The sequence below is a fragment of the Hippocampus bargibanti genome, linkage group LG06 (assembly GCF_051943395.1).
Source record: "Hippocampus bargibanti isolate YZ-2025 linkage group LG06, ASM5194339v1, whole genome shotgun sequence".
Classification (NCBI taxonomy): Eukaryota; Metazoa; Chordata; class Actinopteri; order Syngnathiformes; family Syngnathidae; genus Hippocampus; species Hippocampus bargibanti.
In genome coordinates, this window is record NC_142739.1 from 20,331,025 (window position 1) to 20,353,743 (window position 22,719).

Consider the following 22,719-nt stretch of genomic DNA (forward strand, 5'->3'; position numbering starts at 1 on the left):
TTATCACTTTGAGATTAAATTAAAAAAAAATATTATTATAAAAATATTATTTTAGCCATTCGAATACCTGTAAAACAAACCAAAGTTTGATCTAAAAGGCACAATGATGACTTTTTGTTGTTTCACTGATGGCCACGAAGGGGCAGTAACTTGTATTCTACGGCGTTGTCGTGCATATTTTCTTGAACGGTGTAGAGCTACATAAGTGAGACATGCGAGAGAAGCTATCATAATGAAAAACTAATGTTTATGTGGTCAATTTTCAGTTCATTATTGCTAACTGCGTAAAGTGCATGTTCGTTCACTCAAGGACATACCCATTCCGTAAGTGTTCGTAGCAGTTTTCGCTTATGGACTTAGTTAGCTGGCGCCTAACAGTGAGGTAGTTGTTAGCCTCCGAGTTTTGGAGTATAAACAACATTGACTTGACCTTTTTCAACGCTGTAAGTAAAGATTCGTCACGTTTATTCTGCCTCTGATCAAGTGTCGATATTCTTTTGATCTATAGTAGGGAATCAACAAACTAAATTATGAAGGTGCCGCTTTGTGGCTGTCAAAAATAATTTCTCAATGGCCCAAGAAAGTTTCGATATACAGCATATGTCGTACTTAATATATTCTTTTGTTACGTAGAGGAAATGGATAAAGGAATGTTAAAAATGCACGTGAAAAATGTACATCTGAATCGCCAAAAGAGCCAGCTTTTTGAAGTGTGCAGAGCCATATGAGCTGCTTCGATAAAGAGCCAGAATTCCCATCGAAATGTATGGTTTTCCCTCAATGATCTCTCAAGACTTTACATGATAGTAATGAGAATATATATTTCTTCATTATGAAAATAATGCATCTGCATGTGTTTTTTTTTTTTTTTTTTGCTGAGAAGACACCATGGGGGACCTTGAGCAGTGGGTCAATGACCGACTGCATGACATCTTAGGCCTGAGCGACCGATATGTTGCTCAGTTCATGATCGGCACTGCCCGGAGGGCGACCAGCTCCCAGGATTTTTTGAGTCGGCTCCAGCAAACGGGTACCATCGACATCGACCAGAGTGTCACTGCATTTGCTCATGAGCTTTTTGACAAGGTGTGATGACTCATCTTAATATGCTTAAATGTGCCCTCAACTATGACTGCAAAATACTTATAGATCATTTTAATTGTCAATTATTAACCTTTAGTGGTGCGCATCTCAAGACAATTTGATATGCATCTCAATATATTGTGTATGATAAGAGTTAAGAACCTTTTGAAGTGGAATAAAATGTATTGATTTAGTCATATCTGTTCTCTTAATAATAACAATATAAAACAGGTTAACAAAACTACAACTGATGTTGTGGTAGTTGTATTAAGTTCATCCTGTCTACTTGATATCTAATTTAAAACAGATTTTTTTTTCTTACAGACAGTGTATATTAGGTGTTCAATTACCTGACATGTTTCGCTGTATACTTCCGACTTCGTCAGAGTGTCCACTCTGAAGAAGAAGAAAATAATCTGTTTTAAATTGGATGTTGTGGTAGTTTCAATTATAACTCGTTATTGTTTTTGTTATATATTACATGAACATTGGGTTATATTTATTGTAAAGTTTTCCATAGTGTCCCATCCTTTGTTGCAGATTCCTCGTAAGCAGGTCGTAGAAAAAGCCTCCCGGGTGATGGAGCGCCAGGCCATTGAGATGGACAGAAAGAATCGCACATACACCTTGTTGGAGGATAGCGACAGTGCCGACGACACCGTAGTGGAGAAGGAACGTGGAAATAAGAAGAAAAGCAAAGAGAAAGACAGAGTCGGAAGCAAAAGGAAGAACATCCGTCGGAAGAAGGAGAGCGAGTCATCCAGTGAAGAAGAAGTGCCTGTTAGGCAATCAAAGTGCGTTTGTATAACTTGTGATGCATTCTCGGAGGGGAAATTGTTCCTTTATATTTTCTATTTTTAAATTGTAATTTTCCTGTATTATGTTTTTTTTTTTATTTTACGGTGAACTCGGATCATTCATGAATAGTCAAAATCTGGAAGGTTCTCAACTCACTTTGTTTGCTAACATAAACCATTTTTCTTCATCAGGTCTAAGTCAAGCCAGGATGTCAACTCAACCACCAAGAAAGAGGATGAGGAAGAAGAGGAGTGGGAGAAGGAAGAGCGGGAGCGACTCCATGACATCGAAGAGCGTGATGCCTTTGCGGAGCGTGTTAAATTGAGAGACAAAGACAAGACGAGAAACATTGCGGAGAGGACGGACAAAAAGGTGACAAGAGAAAGGCAAGATGAGATGACACACAAAAGTGCTCAGAAAACTAAACACAATCTATTTTTCCCTCCCACAGGCTTACGAGGAAGCCCAGAAGAGACTAAAGTTGGCAGAAGATGATCAGAGAAACATGGTGGGTGGGAAATATAATATGCCGCAAATGGCGGTTTGAGTATATTAACTCATTCACTGCCAGACGACGTGCAAAAATGTGTCCACTCCAGTGCCCGGGTTTTTGTCATTTTCACTCAAATTGCACGACCCACAGAATATTGAGTTTTAGGACTACATAAACATTCAATTCAACGTAAGAAACATAAGACACTCTTCTTTCATCAGAAAAAAATGTTAATTCCCAAGTTATATGGGTCTGGAGTTATCTAAGATGGAAATGGGGCAGCTGTACAAAATACAGTACATACATATGGATTTATATAGCGCTTTAACAACATCTGAAACTGTAACAAAGCGCTAACATGGACAAAAGGCAAATTTCCCCTCGTGGAAGGGAAAAACATTGGCAGAGGTCTGACCCGCGCTTTATCGGCACCTCCTCGCAAAAAAAAGAAAACTATACCCGAACAAATTCAGGAATGGCACTCCACGTTATTCCCGAATAAATTCAATGAATGGCGGTGAATGTCTTAAGTTGCTGACTTTTCTCTTGATAAGAGGCAACGTTCGCTTGCTTCTCAGTTGAAGTTCATAACTTTGCTGCTGTGAAATGTAAATTTCTCCACTGCGAGACTAATAAAGGCAAATCCAATCCAATCCAATCCAATCCAAGTTAAGTGTAAAATTGACCAAAAAAAAGTACCGTAAAGCCTCCTAAAAAATATTCATTAAAAATCTGTGGTATGCGAAATTGCAAATGATGAATCACAATGGGCAAATTAAGTTTTATTTACAACACACATTTCATAAACATGGCGACTTAAATGGGTTTTTAGTGCCGTCTAGTAATGGGTCATTGAATACACCCATTCTTGAATATACCCATGCAAAAATCTTTTCAAAATTCACGTTTCCCTTCTACGCCAGTTACCCGAATTGAGGAAGCAGTCCCGCCGCGACTACCTGAAGAAGCGCGAGGAGGAAAAGCTGGAAGACCTGGAGGCGGAAATCATCGACGAGGAGTACCTGTTCGCCTCTGACGACCTTACTGAGCATGAGAAGAAGGAGCTGGAGTACAAGCGCACGCTGCGAGACCTTGCCAAGGACTACAAAAAGGCTGGAGCCAAAGAGTTGGAGGAGAGGAAGAACAGATACTACATGCCCGAGGAGATCAGGAGAAAGGTAAGCTTCACAGTCAAGTTTTTTTTCCCAGGTAAGGCGCTGAGTTTTCTTTCCGTGGCAAATTGATACAAAATTAAGAAATAGTTCTCAACATGGCTTTCACGGATTGACATGAAATTGTGCAGACATGTTGATCAAAATAGGACGCACGAAAAACTCACAAGGACACAAATAGAATTGGAAAGGGTGTCAGACATTTTGTTTTGAAGTTGCCATTTCAGGGAATTCTTGTTTGTATTTTGGAAAACCAAATGAATAATAATAATACATATACAGTAAAGTCTCGTTATATCGATATCGGATATATCGATAGTCCCGGTTATATCGATACTATTTCGATGCATGCACGGAGAAAATTACATGCAAACAGGGTCGGATATATCGATAGTCCCGGTTATATCGATATTTTTTCGGACTCCCTTGAATATCGATATAACGAGACTTTACTGTAATGCCTTTCAAAATTCTCAGGGTCACTTTATTGTTTTTCTGTGGGTGAGCAGCAGCAGCCACGCGCGCCAGTCGTTCACTCAATACGGATTAACTCAAATAGATAGAAAGCTAGCTTGATAGCTAATAGATAGCTAATGAGATAGCTAGCTAGCTAGGTAGACAGCTAGATAGCTAGCTAGATAGCCAACTAGATTGATAGATAGCTGGATAGCTAGATAAATAAAAAGCTAGATAGCCAGCTAGATTGATAGTTAGATAAATAAAAAGAAGTGATGAGAGGAAACTTATCACACACGCACCACCGTTACTTCACAGCAATGACCAGGGTGGGTGGGGAAAAAAATGGGCCAGTGAACTGCTGGATCTGGTGTGGAACGTGTTGGTCCCACCCTGTCAGCATCGCATCATGTTAAGTAAAAAAAAATAACAAATGGACACTAACCACAGTTTTTCATTTAAACATGAAATTCAATGGACATGTCAACAATAACATGATGTAGGAAGATGTCTCACAGGGTTATGTTAGAAAATAAACAGGAATTTAAAGGAACAATTTGCAGCTTTAAAAGTTCTTGGAATTTTGCAACCCTTTTTTATGTATCTCACCAGCCTTGGTATCGTTTATCTAGGAAGTGCCCCAGAAAGACTTGGAGCTGGTTGAGGAGGTGCCCATGGAACTCGGCGGTGAACAAGGCCGCTGGGAGGAGGAGCGTCTCAAGACGGCCTCGCTTAGTTTTGGTGCAAAAAAGGAGCGCGAGCAGGGAATGAAGCGTCAACAGGAGAAGTACCAGCTCATCCTGGAGGAGGAAGAGATGATCGAATTTGTCAGCACCGCCATCACCATGAAAGGGACTATGACTGAGAAGGTGAGAAGATTGGAGGGTGCGAAGATTATAGCTGGATGGATGGATAAAGAACTAAATAAATAAACAAAAAACAAACTAAACAAAAAATGAACTAAATAAATAGACAAACAAACTAAATAAATTAACAAAAAATAAACTGAATAAATAAACAAAAAACTAAATCAATAAACAAAAAAACGAACGCAATAAATAAACACAAAACTAACTCAATAAACAAACACAAATGTAACTAAATAAGCACAAAAGTAACTATAAATAAACACAATACTAACTCAATAAATAAACAGAACTAACTCAATAAATAAACACAAAACCAACTAGAAATAAACACAAAACTAAATAAAGAACTAACTATCAACACAAAACTATGAATAAACCAAAACTAACTCAATAAATACACAAAATACTAACAAAATAATTACACAAAATACTAAGGAAATAAAAACACAAAATACTAGCTAAATAAATACACAAAAAACTCAATAAATAAATAAAAAGCTAACTAAATAAATAAAAAGCTAATTACATATATAAATAAAGAACTAAACAAATAAACAAACAACTAAGTAAATGAACTGAATAAATAAATAAAGAGTGAATTAAATAAACAAAGAACCAAATAAATAAATAAATAAGAAACAAAATAAATAGATAAATAAACAGATTAAACATATTAATAAATGGATAAACAAACAAATACATTTAGTGCAAAGAAAAGGACTTATGAGCTCAGGTTGAAAGCAATACACTGAAACTAAAGAGTCACAGAAAGGTGTATAAGTGGACGCTCTTAGAAATATATTCAGTCATAATGTAAAAAATAATAATTAATCATGTTTTTATTTTAGAAAAAAAGTCTTGCTGGTTCAAGGAGTGGAAGCTGTTTCTATTTTTTTATTCCCGTTATTATTATTTGTTTGTTCTTAAAGGACAACCGACGTCTCCGGACAAGTTGTGTCCATAATTTGTAAAATGGCTTCAAATGACTTCTACTGAGCGTATTTAAAAAAGATTATACAGCATTTAGCTATATTTTACGTATTAAGACTTGCGCAGAATTTTCAGGAAGTCTTGTTTTTGAGTTGGTGACGAGTCCGTACGTGACGTCACTAAAGGAACACCCCCTGACCAAAAAAAAAGACACATTGTAGCAGTCCTTCCATCACGTCAATGTATTTTGCTGTATTGTTTGGTCTGAAAACCTTGTGTTGCACCCAAAAGCCACCAGAAGAGGGTGTCCAAGCTCCATATAAGGAATTTATCAGCCTGTGGAAACGGAGGTGGCCACAGGAGGTCGCCATTTTGTGCCTCTTTTCTGGTGATCGTTTCTCCCCAATGTTGCCTCAAAATGTAAGACGTCTTGGCATGACGTCACAAACTGGGGGCGGGACTTTCTCAAAATGGCCAATTCGCAGCTCAATTTTTTGCAGATTTTGGACAGATTTTTAGTTTTGGGACACTTTAACTGATTTTTATTGGTGTTTTGCATTTGAATAAAAATATCATACTGCGCGTTTTGGGTATTTTGGATGCTATAAAACGTTTTTCTGATGTCAGTTAAGAAACAAAAAAGTGACGTCGGTTGTCCTTTAAATGACATATAACAAATTCCAACAGGAAGAGACTCCGGCCATATCCCAGTCAGAGCTGAAGAAGCAGTCCATGCAAGAGGTCCGCCGCAGCCTCCCCATCTTCCCTTACAGAGAAGATCTGCTGGCCGCCATCCATGAGCACCAAGTGCTTGTCATCGAGGGCGAAACGGGCTCGGGAAAGACCACCCAGATCCCACAGTACCTCCTGGAGGATGTGAGTGTTGCGTTTGATATACAGTACATGTACAATAGGTTTTTTCCAGTGATAGGCCGTTACATGGTTAATTTTTCCTTTTTTTTTTGTCAAATCAAAATGTTTGTTTTGTGCAAGCTTCATATATGCCGTTGCTTGACCTGAATTGATAATAAAACAAAAATGTGTTTTATAAAAGCTTTGTGGCTTCTTTTCTCTTTTGATTGTTCTTATCTTTTTGTTCCCTGCAGCTGGGACAGCAAATTACTTACAAAGCTAATCTGGCACAGAACATCTATCCTCTTGAGTTTAATATTTCTTTACACAGTCTCTGACAAGAACCCGAATAAACTGCATTGTAACCCTTTGTGTGTCCTCTCACAGGGTTTCACCAAAGGAGCGATGAAGATTGGATGCACGCAGCCCCGCAGAGTGGCTGCCATGTCAGTGGCTGCCCGGGTGGCACAGGAATTGAGTGTCAAGCTTGGTAATGAGGTAAATAAAAATTCCGAGCTTATATTTCAACTTTGTTTTCCTCACTTTTTTTTTTAACTGGGGGCGGGACATATTCTTGGTGTAGGTGGGCTACAGTATCCGCTTTGAGGACTGCACATCAGAGAGGACGGTGATCAAGTACATGACAGATGGCATGCTACTGCGAGAGTTTCTCACCGAGCCCGACCTTGCCAGCTATAGGTAACGTATGTCACTCATCAGAATTTCAACTTCCTCTTCTATACCGTGGAACGTCAATAATTGGATTGCTCCGTTCTTTTATCTTTTCCTCTGAGCATTTACATAATCAAAAGTCCTACCTAAGGAATCACAAGTAATACCAGTTTTTCTTTCCCTAAAAGTGATTTGTCAAAATCTATGTGTGACTGTTTTACCTGAAATGATCAGTGAACTAATGTATTCTAAATGAAATACAGACCCACCCCACCTTCTGAATATTTGAGTTACGAATAACGGTACGTACGAACATTTTTGCGGGTGAGCATGTTGAAAAATGTTTGGACAGAGATGCTGTAAGTTAGATTTTTTTATTGCGCGCGCGCCTTTTTCCGTCCGAGCTTGCTTGCGATTGGCTGGGCAGTGTGCTTCACGCACACAGACATATTAGAGGTTTCAAGGGCTGGATATTTACGCGACGGACATCAAGGCTGACCAATCAGCGCTATGCTGAAGTGTAGCTATGCTGCAGTGTAGCTAACAATTTCAGGCCCCGATCTGCCGAGCTCGCTTACGATTGGCTGCGTAGATTATGTGGGCGGGGAGAAAATCGCTCATCAGGGTTGACGCTCCAGGACGCGATGCATAACAAAAAGTAATGGCTGCTGGCGCGTAATTCAGTAGTTACGAGTCAGCAGCTTCAGTAATGGCTTACTGAAGACCCAAGGATGTATGTCGCCGTACTACACAGTAGGTGTGTATTTATTTTACGATTGTTAGAGCGTCTGTGTTTTATACTTCCCCGTTCAGTGTTTGACTTGAAATACGCCCCATACAAAATATGGCACTGAAGCAATTTTCGAACAAATTCACCTTACGAACAACCGCTCAGAATGTATCTCGTTTGTAAGGTGGGGACCGTCTGTAATATTAACCCATGTGGTAAGACAAAAGGGGGTGCTCGGCGGGGCTAAGAAGATGCATAGCCAATCCTGTAAACCATGAGATATCGTGCTGTCATTGGGTGACGTCAGCGCTGGGAACCAATTAAGCTACAGCTACTGTATGTACAAAACCTCTGATTCATTCGGTATTTTTAAAATTTGGAACATTTTTTTTCCCCTGGATAAAATAATCTCCCAGGTGCTTTCTACTTTCTTTGTGACTGCTTTATTTCCTGTGTATGATATGTCAAGCACTTTGTTACAGCTTCAGCTGTTGTTAAAGCGCTATATAAATCAATATGTTTTATATGTACCGTATTTGACAGTTTGCTAGCTGTGACAAAATAAAAAAAACATATTCGATACAAAATATCGCACTGAATCAATTTACAAATAAATTCACCTTACGACCGACTGCTCGGAATGAATCAGAATCAGAATACCTTTATTCGTCCCACAATGGGGAAATTTGCAGTCCACAGCAGCAATTGAAAAGGGATGGGGTAGGGATGGGGGTGTAAGGATAGAAAACAAGATATTCTAAGCATAACAAAATAAAGTGTAAACTGTATACTGTGCAGATGTAAATGTGCAAAACCGTTCCATAAGAAAAACTGTATCTCGTTCGTGAGGTGGGGAGCGTCTGTATAACATCAATAACAGTTTCATTTGCATTTTTTTAAATAACTGGTGAATAATGATAATTACATTTTTGTTATGAATAATAGAATAAAAATGAAAATGAATTATTATTCAGAGCAAAGTAAAATTTTACAAACTTTCCACACAATTTTTTTTCTTCGACATGTAAGAGAAATGAGCATAATGTTGCAGTAATTACTGCCAATGTGGTAGTTACCAAAATATTCATGATTATTTAAAATTGAAGTATTGTTGGAGGAACATGTTTTTTTTCATTTTATATTAATTCATGTATTTATTGTTTAGTTTTGTTTTCCCACTAGAAATAATGGAGTAATCAATTAAAAACAGTGCTATTTCCCCCTCCTGTTTTCCCTCTGTCAGCGTGATCATGATCGACGAGGCTCACGAGCGAACTCTTCACACGGACATCCTATTTGGCCTGATCAAAGACATCGCCAGGTTCCGACCCGACCTGAAGGTGCTGGTATCCAGTGCAACCCTGGACACGGAGCGCTTCTCCACCTTTTTTGACGACGCACCCGTTTTCAGAATCCCTGGTAGGAGATTCCCCGTGGACATCTTCTACACTAAAGTGAGTACACATTCCATTGTTGAGAGAAATGTCACATGTTTTTCAGCTGAAGTTGAAAAATGTACATTTAAATTTACAAATATTATTTTCAAGTGTATTGGAACTGTAGCACCTAATCTTGTTTTTTTTCTGAGCACCGTGTTAAGACGGCACAGTTTTAAAATTATAACTTTACTTTTTAATTTGAATTTCCGTTTAGGCTCCAGAGGCCGACTACATGGAAGCGTGTGTGGTGTCGGTGCTGCAGATCCACGTCACACAACCACCTGGAGACATACTAGTTTTCCTCACCGGACAGGTACACTGCGAAAATAAGGCTGGAAAAGCAATGGAGAAAAAAAGAACAAAATAATGAAATGAGGGGAATATTATTTAATTTAAGTACATTTACAATGTGCGGTCACATATTTTGGGTGGACTAATAAATCTACATTTTATTTTTTACTTTTGTTAAAAAAATGATTTAGTTATGGGGAAAATCTTGTCAGACAAAGAACACAGATATTTAGAATAGGTTTGCAATTTAGATTTGATTCCATTTTAGCCTTTCCATCTGTTCATATATCTCTCCATTAACTCATTTACTGTGATTCACGTATATTTTCAGGAATTGAAATTATGACGTAGAGTGCCATTCCCGAATTAGTTCAGGTTTTGTTTTTTCTTGTTTGGGTGCCGATAAAGCGCATGGCCAGACCTCTGGCAATAATTATTTGCTGCCCCCTTCCACAAGGGGGCATTATTTCTCTTTATTCCATGTTAGCGTGTTTTCTCAGCTTCAGCTGTTGTTAAAGCACGAAAAAAAATGTGTATTGCATTGTATTTTCGCTTAACGCTTAAATTAATGTTTATGTAGTCTTAAAACTATATTTTGTGGGTCCTGCAATTTGAGTGACAATGACAAAAATCCTGGCACTGGAGTGGACACATTTTTTGCACATCTGGAAGTGAATGAGTTAATTAAAAGAAAAACTGTTTGTTTTCCCTTCATGCAGGAAGATATCGAGACGTGTTGCGAGCAACTCCAGGACAGATGTCGGCGACTTGGCTCCAAAATCGCAGAGCTGCTCGTTCTTCCCATTTATGCCAACCTGCCATCTGACATGCAGGCCAAGATCTTCAGTCCCACCCCGCCTGGTGCACGAAAGGTAGGATCATGGAAGTAAAAACTGAAAAAAATGTGTTTTCGACTCTCATTCCCCGCATTCGTTTCAGGTGGTTGTGGCGACCAACATTGCAGAAACTTCGCTGACAATTGACGGCATCATCTATGTCATCGACCCGGGCTTCTGCAAGCAGAAGAATTATATCGCCCGTACCGGCATGGAATCGCTCATTGTCATGCCCTGCTCTCGGGTGACTGCACACATTGCACATGCTTGAATTTAGTTGCACAGCTCGGTCGATTTATTGGATTAGCCTTTATTAGTCTTGCAGTGGAGCAATTTACATATCTCAGCAGCAAAGTGATGAAAGGAAGAGGGAAGGAAGAAGTAGAAAAACAAAATGCAGGACCTACTGTAAAGGCAGCCACTCTCGCGGCGCCATCTTGAAGTCAAACCAACAAAAAAAGCAACTAAATGACAAATAATGTGACACAACACATAAGACACAGAGTCATTCAATCTTAAGCACTTTGTGCACCGTCTTTGTTGTATGAAGCAGTTTAAATAAAAGAGGAGAGGATCAAGGTATCATTTTCACCAATGGCTCAAGGATGTCAGGGTGAAATGTGCACCTCTGCGACAAGCTAAATGTTGAAAGCAAACATGAAGATGTAACATCCATTGACGAAAGGAGACATCTCCTGTCCCACATAAATCCGCTTCAATTCCAAGCCGCGACAGTTCCACATCCGCAACGGCCCTCCCAGATCAAAAACAGCGCTGGAATATTTGTGCTGTCGAAAAGGCGCAACCGCTCAGCAGTCTCCATCTTGAAGAATGCCGTGGCCAAAAATGCTGAATAACAATCCCTACATGTAAAGCTCAAAAAGATAATTTAATTCGGTATCGAAAGGCAAATTTTCAGTCTGCTTCGGACACACTTCCAGTTGAGTCAAATATAAAAATGGAGACCAACATTTGGTGATGGATTTTCATTTATTTACTGAATGACATAATCAAACAAACTAAAATATAAAATGAAGACACTAACAATGAGCATGAAGGGAGTCACTCGCACTCAGATAACCACATGGTAAACACCAAACCAGACTAGAGGCTCCTGGATCACTCACGTAGCCACGCCCTGTACAGACAGACATCAACACACAAATGTACCTCTGTGTGTTTTTTTAACATTTCCATTTTGTTGTACAGTGATACCTTGGCTTACTAACTTAATTACAGTAAAGTCTCGTTATATCGATATCGGATATATCGATAGTCCCGGTTATATCGATACTATTTCTATGCACGCACGGAGAAAATTACATGCAAACAGGGTCGGATATATCGATAGTCCCGGTTATATCGATATTTTTTCGGACTCCCTTGAATATTGATATAACGAGACTTTACTGTAGTTCACAGACAGTGTGTAAGGCGAGAAGTGTGTATCCCAAAAAATAAGCCTGATTGATGGGGATTTTAACCTTGCAGTCTACACTCTGCCTTTGAACTATCAAAGTTGAAACGAGTCCAACTTTCACTGTTTTCTATCTATTTTGTCACTCTCTCTGTCGTCTGCCTGTCTCTTTAATGTTTAAACCACCTCCCCTCACTGCTGAAATATTGACCAATCACGTGGCTTTAACTAAAGACTGAGGCAGGGAATAGAGGACTAAAAATATCGGCGGCCATTTTCTTTTTTGGAGAATGGCTTCACTCTCTCTCTTTGTCTGTAACCCCCCCCCCCCCCCCCCTTCACTGCTACGTTCTTGACCAATCATGTGGCTTTGACCGACGACTGGGGGCAGGGAATAGAGGACCAAAACAAGCCTGCTGCCATTTTCTTGTTTGGAGATCAGGCTTGTTCACCAACGAAACATCACTCATTGTGGCAGCTCCGTGTGTATCCCGAAAAATAGTTCATGTACCAAGGTAAAATGTTCATAAATTTAACGTTCGTAAACCGATAAGTTCGTAAGCCAAGGGGTTCGTAAACCGAGGTATCACTGTACAATAAAACGGGACTTGTTTGTGGATCGGACCTGGAATAGATAAATGCCATTTTAGTTGATTCAGGAAATTGTATTTGTCCTATGACACTATTTTATTCTATTTACTAATGTCAAACTGTGATTTTCAAGGCGTCGGCCAACCAGAGAGCAGGCCGTGCCGGCAGAGTGGCCGCTGGCAAATGCTTCCGGCTTTACACAGCTTGGGCCTTCAAACATGAAATGGAAGAGATGACAGTGCCCGAGATTCAGAGGACCAACCTGGGAAATGTTGTGTTGCTGCTCAAAAGCCTAGGTGGGTGTGAACAGTGTTGTGTAAATTTTGATGAGACTACACCACTGCAAACTACAAGCACAGTGATAAACACGTCATACGAATGAGAATTCGGACTTGTCTTCAGAAATCTGACAATTTTGATACAATCATTCTATCCATCACATGTTCCAGATCATGTTGCAGTTTAACCGGTTAACTTGCACAGATGCTTATTTTGCTATCCTGCCCTGGATCGTAGCATTCCCTCAAAAGATGGCCTCAATTACGAAATGCGAATAATTCGTTCTGATCATGGAACATTTTTGTATGACTGACATTGCTTCAGGATAAATTGCCAAACTTTCCGATGTATAAGGCACAATTTATGAATTCAGGACAAGGAAATTCATATTTAAATAATTGAAATTAAAATTAAATTGAATAGTTTTAAATTATTTTACATTTAAATTTATATTTTAATTATTTTTTAGTAAAAAAAAAATTTAACTTAGCAATTTATGAATTTGGGACAAGAAAATTCCTATTTAAATTTAAAAAAATTAAATTACAATTTTAATGTAGTAATTTGAAATTATTTTACATTTAAATTTTAATTGTAATTAATTTTTACTAAAATTAAAAATTCAATTTAGCAATTTTTAAATTCGGGACAAATAAATTCCTATTTAAATTTAAATAATTTAAATTAAAAATTAAATTTAGTAATTAAAATTGTTTTACATTTAAATTTGAATTTTAATTAATTTTAGTACAATTAAAAATTTTACTTACCAATTTATGAATTCGAGACAAGGTTCAGCAACAGGTTGGCATAACAGCGCTTGATAAAATACTTAATCTCATACAATAAATGTACCTTATTTTCCGGTGTATAAGACGCACCCAAAAGCGTTGCGCCTTATATGGTGGGTGCATATGTGAAGTAATATTGACCCACAACAGGCCTATTTAAATTTAAACAATTTTAATTACAATTTTAATGTAGTAATTTGAAATTAGTTTACATTTAAATTTTAATTGTAATTAATTTTTAGTAAAATTAAAAATTCAACTTAGAAATTTTTAAATTCGGGACAAATAAATTCCTATTTAAATTTAAATACAGTAAAGTCTCGTTATATCGATATTCAAGGGAGTCCGAAAAAATATCGATATAACCGGGACTATCGATATATCCGACCCTGTTTGCATGTAATTTTCTCCGTGCGTGCATAGAAATAGTATCGATATAACCGGGACTATCGATATATCCGATATCGATATAACGAGACTTTACTGTAATTTAAATTAAAAATTAAATTTAGTAATTAAAATTGTTTTACATTTAAATTTGAATTTTAATTAATTTTAGTACAATTAAAAATTTTACTTACCAATTTATGAATTCGGGACAAGGTTCAAGGTGCAACAGGTTGGCATAACAGCGCTTGACAAAATACTTAATCTCATACAATAAATGTACCTTATTTTGCGGTGTATAAGACGCACCCAAAAGCGTTGCGCCTTATATGGTGGTGCATACGTGAAGTAATATTGACCCACAACAGGTCTCGTAACGACTGTCAACAGCCAGCGACTCAATGTACCTTATTTTCCGGTGTATAAGACGCACCCAAAAGCCTTGCGCCTTATATGCGGGTGCATATGTGAAGTAATATTGACCCACAACAGGTCTTGTAACGACTGTCAACAGCCAGCGACTCAGTTTCCCCCTGTAGAAGAAGTAAGATCTACTTTAGCGCCTTATAATGTGCTGTGCCTTATATATCAAAAACGTTTAGATATTTATATAATATATTCGGACAATGTTTTTCATTCATTGAAGGTGCGCCTTATAATCCGGTGCGCTTTATATATATATAAAAGGTTTGAAAATACATCATTCATTGGCGGTGCGCCTTATACTCCGGTGCGCCTTATACACTGGAAAATGCAGTTTGTTTATTTATTTGTTTATTTCTTCGTTTGTGTATTCATTCATTTATTTATGTATGTATGTTTTTATTTATTTATGTATTGTTTGTTTGTTTGTTTGTTTGTTTTGGGGGGGGTGGGTTGCCGAAACCTGTTTTACGTGAAACCATTGGATGGAGCAAAAGGAAGTGTTTGTGACCACTGTACTCACCTCCTATGAATGACATCTTTTACAACTTTCCATATATTAAACGCATCAGATTATAAAGAGCACCTTATAACAAATAAGATATTTTCATATATTTTTCCATATGCGGAAAATACGGTAATTGACTTTGAAATGACTTTCATTACGTTACATCGTCGCCCACAAAAACAAAAAAGAAAATGGAGGCTCCTCCTATACTGCATCACAAAATGTTGCCCCCACTCACTTTCTGACGAAGACAAGCATCTTTGTAACTGTCCAATGACTCCACTTAGAAGAATTTGGAAAATGCGGTACTCTGATTTATCGCTCTGTCTATCCATATCCAGGTATCAATGACCTCCTCCACTTTGACTTCATGGACCCTCCGCCGCATGAGACGCTTCTAATGGCTCTGGAGCAGCTTTATGCCCTTGGAGCACTCAACCATTTAGGAGAGCTCACCACGGTACTCCACGAGTGGATACATATAGAATGAAATGTCTATCTTTGGTTTTCCAATTCAGGCCCTCCATGAATATTCAAAATAACATATAGTGCAATCCAATTGGTATATCAAAAATATTAGCACAGCATATCCTGGGGGGGAGGGTTGTAAGGGGGGTGGGGTACCCTTTTTTTCCATTTATCGTGTTGCTGACTGTCCTTTTTGTGTACTCCTTCAGCTGGGTCGCAGGATGGCCGAGTTGCCTGTGGACCCTATGCTGAGCAAGATGATCCTCGCCTCTGAGCAGTGAGTAACCTCCCACCCAAACTTTTATTTTATTTCATTATTTTTTTATGTTTATTTGTATTTTTATTTAACTTTTTATTTTATTTATTTATTTGTTTATTTCTCACCGTCCGTTTGACTCACATCATGGCCGCCTTGCCCCCCCCCCCTCCACTTCCAGGTACAAGTGTTCTGAGGAGGTTCTTTCAATTGCTGCCATGCTGTCAGTTAACAACTCGATCTTCTACCGGCCAAAAGACAAAGCAGTACATGCTGACAATGCCAGAATGAATTTTGTGGTGCCCGGCGGAGATCACCTGGTGCTGCTAAATGTGTACACACAGGTATGGATGCTTTTAGAATAGATTCGATAAGATGAACCTTTATTTGTCTCACAGGGGAGAAATTTATATTTGACAGCAGCAAAAACAAAATACAGGAGCTGCTGTAAAGCCAGCCACTCTCGCGGCGCCATCTTAAAGTAAAAAAAAAAAAGATAATGATGACATTTGTTAGTTAATTTATTAATGAAGTAGGAATACAAAGTAAAAACAAAAAGATTATTTAATCTTCGGGCAGGCAGGCAGAGAGCCAAGAGGGAAGAGAGAGTGGGGCTTGTTGGGAGAGCTTTTATAAAGACAGACAGGATGTGACATCATGTGAAGGCAGACAGAATGTGGTAAAGGCGGACAGAATGTGCCATGATGACACGAAGTCCGAGAAAATAAAACGATGAAAGGAAATCGAAAAGATGTTAAGAATCTGTTCGTATAGCGAATTGCCTTTACAACATTAAAGGGCAACCGACATCACTTTTTTGTTTTTTAACTGACATCAGAAAAACGTTTTATAGCATCTAAAATAGCCAAAACACGCAGTATGATATTTTTATTCAAATGCAAAACACCAATAAAAATGACTTAAAGTGTCCAAAATCTGCAAAAAATTGAGCTGCGAATTGGGCATTTTCAGAAAGTCTCGCCCCCAGTTCAAGACGTCTTGCATTGCTGGAGAATCCAAACAATGGCTTCAGATTCGGAGAATATGCTTTCTGGTTACACATGCAGTTATGAATAATATTCCAATAGTTCTGAAGAGGAAAGCATACATGTTTGCAATTGATTAAAGAAGTCCTTCCGTGTCATTTTGAGGCATCTGGACTGCAATGTAGCGTCCCACAAAAGAGGCAAAAAAATGGCAACCACCTCCTGTGAGGGATGAATCAGCCCGTTTCCACAGGCTGATAAATTCCTTCCATGGATCTTGGACTCCCTCTGCTGGCGGCTTTTGGGTGCAACGCAAGGTTTTCAAACAAAACAGTACAGCAAAATACATTGATGTGATGGAAGGACGCTACAATGCGTCTTTTTTACGGTCGGGGGGGGTCCTTTCATGACGTCACGTACGCACTCGTCACCAACTCAAAAACAAGACTTCCTGAATGTTCAGCGCGAGTCTTAAAACGTAAAATATAGCTATATGCGGTGGAATCTTATTAAAATACGCCCAGTAGAAGTCATTTGAAGCCATTTTACAAATTATGGACACAACTTGTCCGGAGACGTCTGTTGTCCTTTAAGCTTCCCTTAAGTAGGGAATATCCTTAGTTTGGTAATGCACAACATTGTAATGCTCACCAATGGAGCAAGTTTGCGGCACAATTTTAATTTCATGAAGTGGCTACATTTTTTTAAAGCGGTGAAAGCTTCCCCTGCTTGATGTAAAAATACTTTAATATTAAGTGCTATTGCAAAAATAAAAACGATACTGTGAGTTAAGCAGACCATGTTTGTCAATTACACTTGGATGGAGATCGGATCACATTCATCACAGATCACTTGAACAGAAATTCTGCTTCTACTAAATACAATACACTACAATACAACACACTCCAACAAAATACATATAATAATAATAATAATAATAATACGTCTGTGTAAGCTCTCAGTCGTACAGGAGTGGTCCATCGATGAGAAGGTTTCTTCAGCCGTCATCTGTACAAAAGTGAAGGTTTCGGACGTTTCGCCTCCTATCCAAGAGGCTTCGTCAGCGAACTAAAGTCTGACTGGTCGTATCGGCCCCATTTATATATCCCTAATGTCCCATGGACATTAGGGATGTATGATGTACTGCCGATTGATGTCCCATGGACATTAGGGATATATAAATGGGGCCGATACGACCAGTCAGACTTTAGTTCGCTGACGAAGCCTCTTGGATAGGAGGCGAAACGTCCGAAACCTTCACTTTTGTACAGATGACGGCTGAAGAAACCTTCTCATCGATTAACAATAATAATACATTTAATTTCGAAGCGCCTTTCAAAACTCTCAAGGACACTTTACAGTCACGGGAATATTAATGTATATAGAGCGCAGGTGTCAAAGTCAAGGCCCGCGGGCCAAATCCGGCCCACCACATCATTTTTTTCGGCCCGCGAAAGCAAATCAAACTTGTTAAATTCCATGATGATTGCTAAAATCTGAGCCAAAATTTCATATTTTTAGATGTCAACCACAATAAAAGTCATTATTCTTGACTTCAGATTTGAAAACGAGTTATTCATTAATTTGCTGTGTGCTCTATATGTAATATTTGAAGGGATTTAAACATTCTAATGGGTTCCCCAAATTCATAACGGCCCTCGAGAGGAAACCATAACTACAATGTGGCCCGCGGCAAAAAATGACTTTGACACCCCTGATATAGAGCTTTCACAACAGCTAAAGCTGCAACAAAGCACTTAACACGGACAATTCTCACATAAAGGAAATAAAGAAGTCACAAAGATAGTAGAAAGCACCTGGGAGTGATACAAACATCAAGTCTGAATCATGCTGATGAGTCGAATGCCAAAGAGTACAAATTAGTTTTTAATAGATGTGAATGTTGAACATTTTCCATTGTAATCAATCATCCATCAATGTTCTGCTATTTCATTTCTTTAATGCGACTGTCTTCCTTAGTGGGTGGAGAGCGGCTACTCAACACAGTGGTGCTACGAGAACTTCATCCAGTTCCGCTCCATGAGACGAGCGCGGGACGTACGTGACCAATTAGAGGGCCTCATGGAGCGCATAGAGGTGGAGATGGTCAGCTCGCAGGGCGAATCCATGCCCATTCGCAAGGTGGCTGCAATATGCTTATTGAGAGACCACATAAAAAAGTGATTTTTAAAAATACCTTTTACCTCCCCTCACAAAGTGTAAACATATATTTTGTTTCCTCTAGGCGGTGACGGCAGGCTACTTCTACCACACTGCGCGGCTGAGCAAAGGAGGATATAGGACGGTGAAACATCAGCAGACGGTCTATATCCACCCCAGCAGTTCGCTTTTTGAGGAGCAGCCTCGATGGCTCATCTACCATGAGTTAGTCATGACGACTAAAGAGTTCATGCGGCAGGTCTGTACAATCCGTCAGTGCAGGTACATCCACTTAACTGGGATACCCCCTTCCTCACACACACAAATATTGCAGAAATGTTAAAATAAATAATAATAATAACAATACATTTCATTTATAAGCGCCTTCCAAAACTCTCATGGACACTTTACAGTCAAGGGATATTTTTTCTGCGGGTGCTGTTGTTAAAGCGCTATGTGAATCAATATGTATTGTATTGTATTGTATTTAAGAAATAATGAAGACAATACAGTAATTACAAAATGTTATACAAATTTACCAACAAGGAAAACTATTACATTTTAAAAATGTGCAGTCCAAAAAGTTTTTTAGATAACCCAAAGATGAGTGATGACATTTTTGACAAAACAACAAAATATAAGATAAGTTGAAAAGGGATATATTGTAGTATTTTTTAATGCAGAATAATAGAGAAAATGCTCACAGGATTATTAAAAAAACAATTACAGCATATTTGAATGGACAAAATTCAACACGGTTAATACGGAAAATAGTGATAAACACAAAAAAAGCTATTTGACTTTGACTTGAATGTTTTTTAAATGTATGAAAATGTAGAAATCAGTGGTGGCCCGTGAATGTCACTCCAAGGCCTTCAGTAGTGCTACATCTGAATCAATCAGCTAGGAGTGTGGTGTGATATTACTAGACGTCCACTAGAGGATGGCGTTGGCCAGGAAATTATTTGTGACTTGAAGAAATACTGTCATCAAATTGTTCGAATTTTTACTATGAACGTGTGGATTCATGATAACCTCATAAAATTGCAATATTATTTGCTATTTATGCAAGCTTCGGAGCTGTCTTACCGAAATGATGTCTATTTTTGTTTTTCTACTTTCTTTCCTTTCCTCTTCCTTTCATAACTTCGCTGCTGTGAAATGTAACTTTCTCCACTGCGAGACAAATAAAGGTACATCCAATCCAATAGAAAATGGCTTTAACAGTAAATCTCAACCAAATCCATTTCTTCTCCTCCTTCAGCCATTGTGGGTTGACAAAAACGCTATTAAATCAACACAATATATTTGCTTATGCAGATCGCTACAGATGCAGTATAGTTGCTCTATACTGCATCATCTATGTGGCTAGTGATACTATGATTGATTAGTTTCTAGCCAATCATGTGACTAGCCATTCATACTTTGCGAAAACTCTGACATTTCCAGTGCCTTCCAGCAGGCCTTGAGTTGACAATCGAAATCTGATTGGTTAAAGCAACAGTTGCATCAACAGTGATTTTTATGCTCCATGGCCTGCAGAACTGATTGTGAAGGCGTCCAGGTAGATTTCTGACCCTGGTAACAAATAATGGCAGATATGTGATTGGTTAAATGCTTAAACACGAAAACAAAATCTGGAAACAGCACAACAAGGGAAACGCGATGCCAGGAAGCTGAAAAACAATTTAGAATTATTTAACAGAATTCATTGATAAAATATATTTGATATTAGTCTGAGATTTAGATATTCTTAGGTCAGCCCTAATGGCCCACCTCTGGTAGACAGTATGAAAAAAAACAATTCAGACTGAAAGTAATACTCAGATTAAAAATGTATCTTTTAAGTTTTGAAAGGCGCTTATAAATGAAATGTATTATTATTATTATTTCCTCATACGATGATGCTTTGACCTGTCAATCAAATTTATTTCAAGTCACTCCTACTTGTTAAAACATTAAAAAAAACTAAGACAGAGATTTTTTTTCCACTGACTTGTTATGCTTGTCACGCTGACTAAGCACAATAAGAGCAAATGTGACCAACAATTATGCTGATAATTGATGCCGACTTTGCCTCCAGGTGGTGGAGATCGAAAGCAGCTGGCTTCTTGAAGTGGCTCCTCACTACTACAAGAGCAAAGAAGTGGAGGACAGCAGTAGTAAGAAGATGCCCCGCAAACAGGGCAAAGCCAAAGAGGAGCTTGGCTGAAAGCCCTGGACATAAATATATTGGGTACACTGGTAGATATGAAAAATACATGTTTAAGATGAAAAAATGGACACGCCTGAGCAGCATGAACGCAATTGCTGCGATGAATAGCAATTCCACAAAAAAAGAAAAAGCGGGTGAAAAGCTCCCCATAGGTTTAATCATCAACCTGATTGCCTGCGGCGGATAACTTACGACTCACCTGCCTCATTAGTGACGCTTGGTCACACATACTTGAATTGTTAAAATTATGTGATTGCTGAGAAGCAATAAATTTTTACTGCTTTTTATATTTTCTCTCTACATTCAAGTATTTCCCCTTTGCCATTTTAGAAAATTGTGGATCAGCAGTACTCAAAATGTGGGCTTTGCTCAATTCATCTACGGTTTTACCTTTTTGGGGGTTTGAAACTTATCTCATTCACTGCCTGACGAAAATGTGTCCACGACTGCCAAGGTTTTTGCCATTTTCACTCAAATTGGAGGACCCACAGAAACATTCAATACAGCGTGAGAAACCTTAGAAAACTTTTCTTTCATTCAAAAAACTGTTAATTCCTAAATTATATGGATCTGGCGTTATCTGCTTGAAATGGAGGCGGCTGTCCAAAATACAATACATACATATTGGTTTATATAGCGTTTTAAAAACAGCTGATGCTGTAACAAAACGCTAATATGGACAAAAGGCAAATGCTGCCCCCACATGGAAAAGAAAAAACGTTGCCAGAGGTCTGACCAGCGCTTTATCGGCACCCCCATGCAAGAAAAAACAAAATCAGAACAAATTCGGGAATGGCGCTCCAAGTCACACTTTTCAATTGCTGAACAAGTTCGGGAATGGCAGCGAATGAATTAATGCTAATGTGTAACATAAAGTTCCATATTACTTTTAGTATGATTTTACATTTTAGTACGTGACACATATTTAAATATTTGATTGTAAATATTGATTTTTTTTACATGGTTGTGTTACTAGTATTTGTTTGCAGCTGTGTCTGGATGGTATGGTAATGAAGTGCTGCTTCCGTGAAGGAAAATACAAAGTAGATCTTTGATCAAAAAAGGTTGGTTACCCCCTGATGTAACGATTTGGTTTTTACAAAGCAAGCCATGTGATCCAAATCCAGAATTTGGAAATAGAATCCCCCCCTACACACCTTGAATTGATTTGAACTGTGTAACTATGTGGTTTAGATGTTTATCCTCAGTGTTCCCAGCACATCGAGCAATGGCGGCATGGCTAAATCGCACCAAGGTGACACGTATGGTATGACTGGTATGTGTAAGTGTCTGGCCAAGTGTTGCTGTGTCCTCGATTTGTATTGCGCATGATGCTGCCTGGGCAAATATGGGGCCAACTGACATCAATCACACCTGACAGCCGATGGAGGTCAGGTACCCGTTAGACCTACTTAATATGTAGTACGTACAGTGATAATCTTAATATTTTTTAATTAAAGAAATGGAAAATTAAAAAGTACTTTTTAAGGGTTCATGCAGTGTCTGAAACTCATGACAAAAAGTTAGCAAACACCTGGGCAGACAACTCTAGAAAGTTGCCTGCCCAGCCATAAAGTTGCCTGCCCCATTTTTCACAACTTGAAACACAATAAGACG

At 38.5% G+C, this 22,719-nt stretch overlaps 1 protein-coding gene across 2 annotated transcripts; it reads left to right on the forward strand.

Moving 5' to 3' along the window:
- Positions 1 to 187: 187 nt before the first annotated feature.
- On the forward strand, positions 188 to 22,595 carry dhx16 (DEAH-box helicase 16). Of its 2 annotated transcripts, none has more exons than XM_088998126.1 (21): positions 188 to 443; positions 884 to 1,086; positions 1,624 to 1,877; positions 2,073 to 2,253; positions 2,333 to 2,389; positions 3,298 to 3,552; positions 4,635 to 4,871; positions 6,489 to 6,677; positions 7,041 to 7,151; positions 7,237 to 7,352; positions 9,299 to 9,509; positions 9,709 to 9,807; positions 10,505 to 10,657; positions 10,725 to 10,865; positions 12,763 to 12,925; positions 15,359 to 15,477; positions 15,695 to 15,762; positions 15,923 to 16,085; positions 18,708 to 18,869; positions 18,973 to 19,146; positions 20,971 to 22,595. In XM_088998126.1, exons 2-21 carry the CDS (start codon positions 889 to 891, stop codon positions 21,097 to 21,099), a joined length of 3,180 nt encoding a protein of 1,059 aa, XP_088854252.1. In that variant the 5' UTR covers positions 188 to 443; positions 884 to 888; the 3' UTR covers positions 21,100 to 22,595. The 2 variants fall into 2 exon arrangements, with proteins under 2 accessions (XP_088854252.1, XP_088854251.1); XM_088998125.1 differs by having other exon boundaries at positions 195 to 324.
- The last annotated feature ends 124 nt before the right edge of the window (positions 22,596 to 22,719 follow it).

Coding starts and splice junctions, on each gene's coding strand:
- dhx16 (XM_088998125.1), top strand. CDS start 294: ATGTTCGTTCACTCAAGGACATACCCATTCC. Junction 2,254..2,332: donor CGGAGAGGACGGACAAAAAG/GTGACAAGAGAA, acceptor TCCCTCCCACAG/GCTTACGAGGAAGCCCAGAA. Junction 10,866..12,762: donor TTGTCATGCCCTGCTCTCGG/GTGACTGCACAC, acceptor GTGATTTTCAAG/GCGTCGGCCAACCAGAGAGC.